Source organism: Hemibagrus wyckioides, linkage group LG08 (assembly GCF_019097595.1).
Source record: "Hemibagrus wyckioides isolate EC202008001 linkage group LG08, SWU_Hwy_1.0, whole genome shotgun sequence".
Taxonomy (NCBI): Eukaryota; Metazoa; Chordata; class Actinopteri; order Siluriformes; family Bagridae; genus Hemibagrus; species Hemibagrus wyckioides.
The window spans coordinates 17,787,461-17,800,467 of NC_080717.1; the positions used below are offsets into that span (position 1 = coordinate 17,787,461).

Below are 13,007 nucleotides of genomic sequence, written 5' to 3' on the forward strand. Positions count from 1 at the left end.
ACCTGTGTTTTTGCGACACCTGCTGTTTAGTTGTTGAACATAAAAAATAGCTTCTTTTAATGTGAATTATTGTGCCTAGATTTTCCATTTAAACTAGGCTGTGCCTCAAGTATTTTATTTAACACATTTTATGAGTTGTCAGTTTATTGATGTGCATACTTATGAAAATATACTGTTTTTTTTTTTCAGGCACACCACTATATTTACAGTAAATACACACAAGTATATTTACTGCTGGTGCGGTTTTTCTGGCACTCTTTATCCCATTTATTAATAGAAATAGATTGGTCAGTATGGTTAATGGATCATTACCAGCACAGCACCTACACTGACAACATAATAGCATAGTAATAGCATAGCATAGTATACTATGTATGTTACTGAAAGGTTGGTACTGGGGACAGCCACTTCATTATCACAGCATTGATCCATTTTAAAGAACATTAAATGACCCATTATTTTCAGAGGATGAACACAGATTGTTCAAAGGTGCATAAATGCAAGTAATAAAGCAATAAATAAGATTAATGTGACAAAATCCCTTACCGTGTTACGTCCTATTGTCAGAGGCTTAAGATGATCTAGAAAATATTAATATACTTGTACTCCCTGTACAGGTCTTTTGTTCTACTGAGTAAGCATGGCTTACTGGATATTAAGCCTTTAAGGATAGTTTTATTTCTTTCATTTAGTACTAAATAAAGTTTCATTTATACCCTACAGTATTAGTCATTTTAGCTTTCCTAATGACCTATAAATAAGCCTTTGTCATTTCAGGCAAACCATGGCTTCAATTCCCTGTTAGCATTTCCCTGTGAGGTAAAATATGACTAGCAGAATTAGATCGTTTTTTCCAACCTCTATTAAAGCAAAAAAGTGTAAAAACAACTGAGATGCAACACAGTGTTCTTGATAAAATAGGCCAAAAAAACACTGTCCTTTATTTAAAAAAAATTACATGATTACTAAAACTCACATACAATCTTATTCAGTTTCAATTTCTGGAAAATTAAAACAACATATTCCTTTATATTCAGTAAAGTGCAGTAATTTAGAGAAATAAAATCATCACAGATTCTTACTACTACTAGAAATAGACTGGATACAAAACCATCCTCAATATTAAATGCACAGTAAAAAAAAAAAAAAGTGTAATAGAATTAAAAGCATCTGTCATAGTGTCATAGTGTAGCAAGTCATAAAAACAAGCAGGTATCAGATCCTTTAATTCATTGTGTATGTGCCAATAGTTGGATCATTATTTATTAAACTACACAGCCTACAGAGCTATACGTATGTACAGATTTAACTGAGGTTTCTAGTTACTGTATCCCACATTATCTGATATATTGTACTGAAATGTAAGAATTATTATATATGTAAATCAGAGATCATCAGTTGACCATCAAATGGCCTTTACACAGCACTGATTAAAGCCCTACTACAGTTCTGCAGAAGGAAGACGTGTGTGTTGTTTCTAAATCCGAGCAGACAGTAGCATCACCAGGATTGCCAGCACACAGCTGTAAAGCAGCATGGGCTGCACAGTATCAGCAAAGCCTGTCAGCATAAACTCCACTCGAGACCAGGAGCCATTGTTGGGAAGAGGATGGATGGAAAGGGTGTTGCACATCAAATTATACACATCCACCGATCTGATTGGCCCTGCTTGGAAATTCCTCTTGAAGGCTAATATGCAGAGAAAGAACAAGGCATTAATGTACATTTATAGTGTAGTTCAGATTGCACATAAGTATGGTATAAAGAAGGGTGGTATGACAATATGTTACAAAAATATAGAATACAGGAGTACAAGTTTACATTCATGCACTTTAAGCTCACTAGGCTGTACATGGTCAGGATTTGTATCTCTCTTGATTTACATACACATATATAGTGTATATATAAGCGCACAAGAATATAAATTGAATAAAAACTGATACCCCTTTTTAAAATCCAGTATAAAATGCTTGATAAAAATGTATTCTGCGCCTACTTTAAGTAATAAAACATATGTTTACAGTTACATTGGGACAGCCAGAATAGCAATAGTTCCCTTACCAAGCTCTTTCTTTATTCTCTCTTCTGTATTCTCTCAAGATAACGTGAAGAAAATGCATGTTACTGATAAATAGTAAAGCTCAAAGTCCTCCTCTTTGAAAACTTGCCATGCCATCAAAGTTAAAGGAGCAGCTTTAGCTCTTATTGTCACAAATAGCTGACACAAAAGACCCCTAATTAAAAATTCTGCTTACAGAAAGCCTTACATTCTATATTAATGAATATGCACTTTTTTCTTTGTAAAATAATAACAAATACTATTAGGATTTTAGCAATTATTTGTCTGCCATACAAACCCTTGTGATATGGTTACTAATAGGCTTTAGGGAATGTGATGTTATGACACTGTGTTTTAATATATACGGAACTTAAGCCATGTTTCTCTGATTTGCCTTTATAAATGAGAAAAAACAAAAATCACTTAAAGCTCTTGTAGTGTGTATGAACAGCTTTAGACCAGCTAAACAAAGCTAAAGAAAGCAGCACTTGTTCTGTGTATGCCAAGATGCTTTTCTGTGCACCGTGGTTGTACAGAGTAATTATTTGAGTGTTTCTTTCCTGGCAGCTCAAACCAAACTGGCCATTTACCTCTGATGTCTCTTATCAAGTTTTGTCCACCCACAGAACTGACACTCACTAAATGTTTATTGTTTTTTGCACCATTCTGTATAAACTTTAGAAACGATTTTGTGGATAATTGTATGTATGTTCAGGTGTACAGGTGTTCCTAATAAAGAGGATGATATATTCTTGCATATTCTTGTCATATCACCCACCTCGAGAATAACAGACAGGTATAATGTTTTATATTGTGTTTACCTGGTCCCTTAGCCAGAAGAAAGCCTCTCATATCCAGGAACTCATTGTCATAGCCATGCCAACCATTTTGCCAGCCCCGAGGTTCTCCTGTATCATTCTTCCAATAAGGCAGCTTAGCTTTGTTCTGCAAGCAGAATCACGTCATATTAGTGATATAGGTTCGGTCCTTCACAGCAATGAAAGATTGCTCTGTAATGACTGGATTTGTTTTTTAGATATTGGTTATAAGGGACTTGGGAGGTTTTCTGCACTAAATGCTATAAAGTAAATGTAAGTCTTAAACGAATCTCCAGTGTAAATGATCATTTATTACAAAATGGTCTTTATTGTTTAGGCTTAAAATACTAAAACCTTCATTCAGTGTTAATTTTGTTGATGGCTACAAATGATAACTAAATAAATCAGTCTTTTGCTCAGAAATATATGATGAAATGGGTTAACATTATCCTCAACAATCAAAATGAGACAAAAATGAAGGAGGACATTGGAGGACAAGGATGATCATTCCTTTTAAGATGGAATTTGAGATGCTTTTATATAAACCTCAAAAAGTTTCCAAACATTCTAAAATTAATTTTATAGAATAAATTAAAAATATTTTGAGGAAAAAAAAACATTTTTTATCGACTAAAACTGACTAAAAAGTTTAAAATTCAGACCAAAATTGCTGTAGTTCCACAAAACTATAACAAAATCTAATTTAAACTAACTTTTTTTACTGAACTTAAACTCCCAGTAAAATGTTACTAGAATATAAATAAAACTATTGTGTATTTCTAAGCAAATAAAAATGTTTAAACTAAATTAAAATTAGCTGTCAAAATCTTTTTTCTCTTACTAGCATTTTTTTTTTTTTTGCTTTTAAGTGCTATTGCAAAACTAAAGACACGAACTATGAACATTAACATTATCTAAATGTATCTGCGATTAAAATAAATAAATAAATAAAAATATTTCACTCTAACAATTCATTTTATGACATTTAGACTAGAGACTAACCTCAGTGATGAACCATCCAGGGTCAGCAACAAGTGTTAATGGTGAGACAAATTTTCCACTCTTATAGTGATAGCGATCCGGGATCTCGGGTGTCCGATACACCTTCATGTTTTTTGCTGCCTGCAATGCTGTATATATCTGAAAAGAATTACAGAAAAGTGTATTCTATATACATTTTGCACTGTTGACAGTAAAATCAGTAAAACTCATCATAGCACATATATCCAGAACATTTAAATAAAAACAAACGTTAATACGAAATACAATGCTAAGCATAGGAATTCACATCCTTTGAACATTTCCATATTATTTAGTGTTACAAACTGTATCTAGAATGGACTTAATTAGGGTTGCATGTCTAAGCTCAAATTTAACAATTTAGCCTTGGAAAATCAATATAGTTTGCATAATCATTTATTTATGAAATAATTATAATAGTTAAAATCCCTAATAGTTAAAATTAAAATGATTGCATTAGTATTCACCCTTAATTGCTCTGAAACCTGCAAAATTAATTCTGGTGCCATTCACCTGTGTGTAATTCGAGTGTCGCATGATCTCAATATAAATAAACCTATTCCTGGACAGTCCAAGAGTTAGTTAGAAGGCATGCCTGAACATATAGTATCATGCAGATCATGATAGAAGTCTCTGGAAAAGAATCAATCAACGTTTTGATATCAAAAAAAAAAAAATGTTGACTATCCTGAGGAGTGCATTAATGAAAGAAGCAACCAAAAGCCAGTACACAGCTCAAAAGGGAGAATGGCAACTGTAGTCTGGACACTCCACAAAGCTGAGCTTTATGAAACAGTGATGAGAAGAAGAAGAAAAAAACCATGAGTTTACAGAAAGGCAGATTAGAGACTAATAAGACACGTGGAAGAGGATTTTCTGGTCCGATGAGCCTAAAATAGCATTTTGCTGGCTTTAGCATAAAGCATTATGCAAAAACTCAATACAACTCATTATCCTGAGAACACTATCCCCACAGTGAAGCATGCTGGTAGGAGCACCATTTATCAAGATGTTTTTTTCAACAGCAGGGATTAGGAAATTGGTCAGGGTTAAGGGCAAAATGGATGGAGCCGAATACTATATAGGCTCATTTTAGAAGAAAACCTGTTCCAGTCTGCACAACATTTGAGACTAGGTTGGAGGTTCATCTTTGGAAAGGAACATGACCCTAAAGATACTGCTGAAATATACTGGAGTGGATCTGAAAACCAAATGCTAAAAATCCCAATATATTCCATTTCAATACCAGATTATAACATTACAAAATGTAGAAAAGTTCAAAGGGTGAATTCTTTTGCTAGTCACTTTAAGTAATAAAGTGTTGTCCTTCACAAGGTTCATTAGGTTCTTTAGAGGCCTTCAAGTTTACTGACACAGGCAAAACACATTTATTCTGATTACAAGGCATAATCTATAACAAGCACAGAACAAAGTCTAACTCTTAATCAAAGACTTGCCACACTTGTACAATATCTTCTTGCTTGAGTTGTAATACAATTACTACACTAAGCTTACCTTTTCAAGCATTTCTGGTTTAGGCCACAGACTGACAACTGGGCCTCTGTCCATCATCTTTATGATATCGGACATGTTTATGAGAGCATCCAACTCAATAACTCTATCCATCCACTTGATTTCAGTCATCCCATGGTCAGAGAACAAGATGACATTCAACTCATCTTCCATGTCTTTCTCCTGAAATGCACAACTGCAGTCTCAGAGGTATTCTATATAAATTATTCCTATGTGCCTGTATAAATGGAAAGCAGTTAAACAGTGTTTATTTAGAGTTTATTGCATTACACACAAATTTACTACTTTACTTATCTTTGACCTTGATCTTGCGGTTTAAAATCTGAATTGCCATGTCCAGTGAGCGGACAGCAGTCCGCACTTGCTCCGACCTGGGGCCAAAGTGGTGGCCCTCTACATCGATGTTCTCGTAGTACACAGCTGCCATGTCTGCCATATCGTTACTGGTGAGAACAAATCACAGAATAAGAAAATAAACAGTATAAACCTCACAATTAACATTCATGAGCATGTTTTTAAATGCTGAATGCGTTTTGAATGTAGTTTGGAAACTTAACTTTCATCATTCGAATCTTAACAAGTCACCTGACCCATTTATTATTTTTTAAGTATATATTTTTATTCTTTACTGACTCATTGTTATAAGGAAGCTCAGCCAGTTTTGTTTTTATTACATAACAGTAACACACTGTATTACACTGCATTGTTTATACAGTGTGAAAACATTTTGTCCTAGATCTTGCTTTTGAAATCAATTCTGCTTATACTGATGGTCTGGTGGTGTGCATTTTTGTCTACAGAGGTCTGTGTTAGACTTACTTTAGCACATTGAGACCATTCTCTATGGCATCACTTAGATTCTTCAGAGAAGGACTGGAAACATATTTCTCACAGAATGTGGGATTTACACCAAGAATCTGCACTTCACAACCTGCCCATAAATGGTTTACATTTTAATGCAAAAGTTTGCTGGGTAAAAATGCAAATTATAAATATATAAAGTACAGCAAACACACACACACATATAACCATCACTGACCTGGCCAGTAGTACATGTAGACTCTCTTTCCTAGTTTCTGCAGGGTTACCCAGATAGGTTCGGAGCCGTCCCACCACATTGGTAAGAGGCTGCCTGGATTGCTTCCAATTAAAAATTCCTCTGATGAGTTTTGATCCCACATAAAATTCCCTGTCATTTGGTGCACATCGCAATGTCGACCTGGTATATCAAAGAAATGTTTTAAAAGACACCAACAGTGTGGGCTGTATAGATTACATGAGACTGAACAACGTTGATTATGTGAAAAATATTTAAACAGTTAAACTCATAACAGATAAACTCATCTTTACTCTTCATAAACACAAATTCAGTGGATGGGATGTCAGTCCATCACAGGGCACCATACACAAACACACACACACACACACATCGACACAGAGCAGCTTTTATTTTGTCACATATAATGTACAGCACAATAACCCGTAACCTTCTGACCAGTAACCCATATCTGACCTTAACCATATATCATGTGGAACTTCATACAGCCATCAGACTGGGAGCTGCAGAGCTGTTAGGTAGCAATGTTATTTGCTTTCCTTACTATCTTATACTGTATATCATATTACAAAACACGGTGTCAGCCCTTCCCTACACTGTATAGCTCATATTAGAGTTGTTTGGCATTAAAACATTTTTTATGTTAGTTTTATTTCTAAAAATACATTTTAATTACAGTAATCCTGTAAATACATTTTAATTTAATCAAGTGAACACTGTGTTTAAAAAAATCTTCTTTACCACCAATAAAATTATGTATTTCTATGTATATTCTTGTAATCAAAATGCTACGTTCCAGTTCTAAACCAAACAAACAGATAGATAGAAGGTTGGATGTCAAGTTGAAACCATTTAGCTAAGTAACAAAAAGTATATTAAATTAAACAAAACGTAACCCTTTAAAAACAACTCTGTTTAGAGGGGTACTCTGTGCATTATGTATGCAGGAATATAGCTTAAACCCCAAACCAGACCATAAAATACTGAATACTTATTTCACATTCACATAAACTCTTTCATTCATTCATTTTAGAAGAAAAAAAAAGCATTTTGCCTAATTTCAGTCTGCTTTCGGGGTAGTGGGACGAGCGGGCTTTCTTTATAGTCAGGCTTTGACTTCATTGTTCGCTTTCTTTGCCTGGGTGTGATTATTCGGACAGAGTCGAGCCTAGGCCGAGGGGGAAATGCTTAAGCCTAATCAAAACAACCACCATCAACAAATCATCCCTACACAGCTGCACTGTGACTCTGTGTGAAGGTTTAGTGAGGAGACCCAGAGAAAGAAAGCTTTCTGTAATAAGCTGAGCCTTCTAGCAAGTATATTATAAAATATGTGTAAAAAATTTATAGCAAAGAAATGCACCAAACACGATACTGAGGTAACTGAAATAATACCTGGTACATGTGTTCATATAGTCATAAAATGATTTAAATCTTTAGCTCTTTAGTGATCTTTCTTGCATAAATATATAGACACCTATGTTCAGCTTTAATGTTTCTGCAGTTGCCATTTTATCCTAATAAACACAATGTTCTTGGTGATAACCAATATTCCACTTTGGAGACATACTTATCTATCTTATCATATACAGGCACGTTACACGGCCTTGTATTTGGTGAAATATTACTAGGATTAAAGCAGAGGTTAAAAAAGGATCAGCCAACAGTTCATTCTTGACATACACTACTGACAGAGGATAAGCACATGGATCCTGTCCATAAAATCCATTTGCAAAATAAAAGGACAAATATCATATGCAATTTTTTAGTTTTTACTTTGGAGACATCAGTATATAGCCTATCATGAACTCCATGGATTTATATTCGGTTAAAGATTAGCAGGGTGCTATCTAGAGCTGTAGCAGTCTGAGCAATTAATATTACAATATCTCCAGTTTACAACCTGGTATCAAAGTTTATAACAGCTTAATATAACACTATTTATAACAGTACAGTTGCTAAGATTTTACAACTGCCAAAGACATAAAAAAAATTCCATATTAACTGATATGTTAGGGAAGGCTTAAAGAAGAAGCCTCAGCCTTTTAAATGTGTATGCTAGGTTTTTTTTTTAATAAACTGTTTATATTCCACAACATATACCTAATTCTAACTTGTCATTGCATGAAATAGCAAATGGTCCTATTCTACACTGTACTGAAATGATCACTTCATTCACTTAAAGTGATCTGACATTTGAAACAAATAAAATCACACAGCTATGTTATTATTATGGAGAGTTTTGTTGAAAGATAAGCCATTAGCTGTGCTCATAGTCAATGGTACCATTCAGCCATGGCAATATCTACATTCCACTACAAAGCATCTACACTGTCATAACAATATGACTTTGATTTATAGCGCTTTGATACCTCGCTGTACTTTGTTCCAATTTGAAGTTACTGCCAAAAGCCACATATACACTTTGAAAACCTCAGAAAAAAAAACATCTGATACAATATCACATGCAGAATTAAATAAGATGAATTCTCTTTATTTCTTTTGTGGTGGAGTTAGTGGAGCTTCTTTTGCTATTTTTTGTTTTCTGTTTCTGAGGGTCCATTTTAGGGACTGTATGGCACTAGGCCAGACTGGCCATTCTCTCTAGCTGTGTACATCAGAGCACTTATTCCTAGTGGTTCTGGCATGGATTCTCCATGATCGTGACCAGTTCCTCACAATGACAGAATAAATAAATGAGTGAATGAATGAATGGATAAATGGAAGTATATTTCTTCAGGTTTGCTACATTTGAAAAGTCTTTTACTAGGTGTGATAAGTTTAATATGGTTTCTGCTCTCCTTCACATCCTGGTCTAGGCCTCTACATGTATTAGTTGCTTCTGATATAAATCACAAGGAGGACACTTTGTGTTGTTTTGATTGTCTTCTATTATATTTATTTCTTAGGGGCATTGTCTGATTTGTACATATCAGATTACCTTAATGCCTCTAAAGGGATAGCTGTACACTGTTCATGTTTTTCATTGCTTTGCTGTTCACAATTACATGACAACTATTCACAAATGCCAACAGAAATAAGACTTAACTTTCCCTAGTCAAAATTCTTTATTAAATTATATGTAAGAAAAGGCTTAAAGAAGTTTTGCAGGCTTATGGCAGTTTTTTAATAAACAGGATTTAATGTTTTTATTTCATAACATTTAGCAAATGATTCTATTCTACACTGTACTGAAATGTCATAAAAATAGTTTCAAGTGTCCTGACATAATAAATAACTAAAATAACACTTATTATGTTATTATTTTGAAGACTTTTGTCAACATCTAGTCATATGCTCACCAGTCACTTTATTAGGAGAACATTTCCACTTAAACATTCATCAGCTAATCATGTGGCAGCAGCACAATGCCAACAATTATACAGATACTGGTCAGGGGCTTTTAATGCTCATGTCATACTTCACAACAGGGGAAATGTGATCTGGGACATGACATTCTGTTCCAGTCCAGAAATCTGAGGCTACAGTGGACATCGGCTGATTGAAACTGGACAGTCGAAGATTGAAAAAAGGTCATCTCACATGACCAAATGCATGGTATGCCAAACACTAAGATTCTGATATGCAAGTGGATATATGAGTACCATGGTGTGATAGAGTATCATGTATGCTGAAACTGCATATGTCGCACCTGCTCCATTGGATATATGACAGTTATACATTACATATTGCATAACCTTCATTGCTTAACAGATACATAATAAACTTTTGCAGTACCAGAGACGGTGAACATTGTAAGGTTTTAAGGACCTGAGAGCCAGAAAAATGTAAATCTCACCGGTCATGAGGGAGTAATAATTCGGATAGGACAGACTCGGAAAGTCTGGAGTCATGTAGTCCACTTTGACACCGTTGTCCACAATTTCTCTAAACCCTGGCAGGGTCTGTAGATCGTCCATGTAGTCATACCGAAAGCCGTCGATGAGAAAGACCAAAAGTTTATCCTCGCACAGGCATCCGGATACAAGCAGAAAAGCGACAATGACAGAACACGATGAGAGCACGGTACTCGGCATGGTGCTTCAAATGAGGAGCAAACTGAGCCGAGTGAGCATGAGGAACCAAGTGTGGAGTGAACAAGGACACACTCACAAATGAGAAAGGAATGAGGGCGACATGCTCCATGGGGCGGAGAGAGGAACAGAGGACCCTGTAGGAATAATAAACGGGAGTCAGTGAAACGAGATTTCCATTAAAAAAACGATATCAGCAATATTGTTGTGCTATATCACGCTCTATACCGTATACAGTATTGATATACAGTGATTACAGTCCTACAAACAAATATAAGTTTTCATCAATTGACTATTTCTTTACAGGTCCTAGACATTCAGCATCCCCTTACAAGTAGCACTAGGCCTTAGCATGAGCAACGCTACATTAATATTATATATCGCGATATTCTGTTACCTCAGGCAAACTGTAACACAATTTTTTTTATGTTAAAATTTGTAACTCAGTCTGCTCTATAGAGGTAACATGACTTGAATCCATTTGCTGTCATGTAAGGGGGTGTAATAAACAGCAGAGATTAATATGCACTGATCAGGCATAACATTATGACCATTATGGCAATATTGTGTCGGTCTCCGTTTTGCTGCTGCCAGAGCAGCCCTGACCCATCATGCACTGTGTATTCTGACCCCTTTCTATCAGAACCAGCATTAACTTCTTCAGCAATTTGAGCAACAGTAGCTCGTCTGTTGGATCGGATCACACGGTTCAGCCTTCGCTCCTCACGCACATCAATGAGCCTTGGCCGCTGATCACTGACCACTGCAGACCGGGAACACCCCACAAGAGCTGCAGTTTTGGAGATGCTCTGATCCAGTCGTCTAACCATCACAACTTGGCCCTTGTCAAACTCATTAAAATCCTCACACTTGCCCATTTTTCCTGCTTCCAACACATCAACTTTGAGGACAAAATGTTCACTTGCTGCCTAATATATCCCACCCACTAACAGGTGCCATGATGAGGAGATAATCAGTGTTATTCACTTCACCTGTCAGTGCTCATAAAGTTAGGCCTGATCGGTGTATTTAGGGATATGGCGTCAAAAATGAACTTCCACTAGATCTACTTCTATTTTGCATTCTTTTCTAATTGATTACATCAAACTATATTGTTGACAACATCTTGTGTAAAAACTATTAATCAATTTACATGAATTTAAGACTTTTCTTAGTATTACATACTCTACCAGTCAAAAGTTTGGACACATCTTCTAATCCCATGGTCTTTCCTGATGTTTATTTCTTTCTAAATTGTAAAACAATGCTGAAGGCGGCCAAAATACACAATAATGTCCTTTGAACAGTTGATATTGAGATATGTCTGCTACTGATGCTCTGTAAAACCTTCATAACGGCTCTAATCTGAGGTGCTGTTAATTGGTGATTTCTGAGGCTGGCAACTCTAAATGAACTTCTCCTCTGCAGCAGAGGTAAGTTTTGGAAAAACTGGGATGGTCTTCATGTGAGCCAGTTTCATCACGGTGCTTGAAGGGTTTTGCAAATGCACTTGACAATACTGTTCTTGCAAGAACTATTCCAGAACACCTGACCTTTTCTTAAAATAACAACTGACTATTGTTTTTTGTTGTCATTACATATGGATTACATAAATCCATGGGTGTTATTTCATAGTTTTGAAATCTCCAGTATTGTTCTAGAATGTAGAAAATAAGTCACTAAACAAAAAACATTGAATTAGAAGGTGTGTCCAAACGTTTGACTGGTAGTGTATGTCCCATTTTTGCTGTAAAATCTTTTGTACAAAGCAGTTAACATGGACAATCTATCCCATTTGCTTACCTTTAAAAAGGGACGTTCTTAGGGATTCTTGAATCTTACTGTAAATATTAGATCATTATTCTAAAAAAAACATTCTGAATTTCAAAGTGATTTCTGACAAAGTGACCCCACTGTATATTATAAATACATTCATGTATATATATTGTATAGATGTGCGGTAACAAAATGAGCATAAAGGTACACTATATGGATAAAATAATGAAGATAATGTTGGAAGCACACAAGTGTCTAGAATGCCCGTGTTTCTTGTAATATTATGATTTCTTTCACTGGAACTAAGGGGTTAAGCCAATATGTGTTCCAATGTAACAATGCACCTGTGCACAAAGCATAGTCTATAAAGCCATGGTTTGCCAAGACTGATGTGGAAGAAAATTAGCTTGTCATAGTAGCAAATATGGGAACAGGATGTTTAAAACAGTGGATAAATTGTGGGAGTAAGCTGATTCTGGACTGTCCAGATTTAAATGAGGAATGTGGGTCAAAGATGTGTTTATATTCTACTGGTTTTGTACTCTGCTGTGTGCAACATACCAAAGCTATCTTGGCTGCCCAAAAGGTCACTCTCCATTCAGCTAATAGTACTTATCACACCTTCAGTTCTGGGGGTCTTGTTTTTACAGGACAAACTAGAACCCTGGGTGATTAAGTCAGGCCATATCTCACCCTGTTGTAAAATGTCA

General features: G+C 35.5%; 1 protein-coding gene across 1 annotated transcript; it reads right to left on the reverse strand.

Annotated features, from left to right (window-relative positions):
- Positions 1-914: 914 nt before the first annotated feature.
- Positions 915-10,607, reverse strand: enpp6 (ectonucleotide pyrophosphatase/phosphodiesterase 6). The gene is made up of 8 exons (XM_058396314.1): positions 10,287-10,607; positions 6,470-6,649; positions 6,250-6,361; positions 5,732-5,873; positions 5,413-5,592; positions 3,880-4,017; positions 2,881-3,004; positions 915-1,689 (listed from the first exon to the last, which is right to left on the reverse strand). Exons 1-8 carry the CDS (start codon positions 10,522-10,524, stop codon positions 1,478-1,480), a joined length of 1,326 nt encoding a protein of 441 aa, XP_058252297.1. The 5' UTR covers positions 10,525-10,607; the 3' UTR covers positions 915-1,477.
- Between the last annotated feature and the right edge of the window lie 2,400 nt (positions 10,608-13,007).

What these genes read in the sequence shown, in the direction of transcription:
- enpp6 (XM_058396314.1), bottom strand. Translation starts at nt 10,524, where the DNA reads ATGCCGAGTACCGTGCTCTCATCGTGTTCTGTCATTGTCGCTTTTCTG. An exon ending in AATGGTCTCAATGTGCTAAA is followed by an intron (nt 5,874 to 6,249) that starts GTAAGTCTAACA and finishes TGTTCTCACCAG; the next exon opens with TAACGATATGGCAGACATGG. An exon ending in TTTTAAACCGCAAGATCAAG is followed by an intron (nt 5,593 to 5,731) that starts GTCAAAGATAAG and finishes TGTGCATTTCAG; the next exon opens with GAGAAAGACATGGAAGATGA.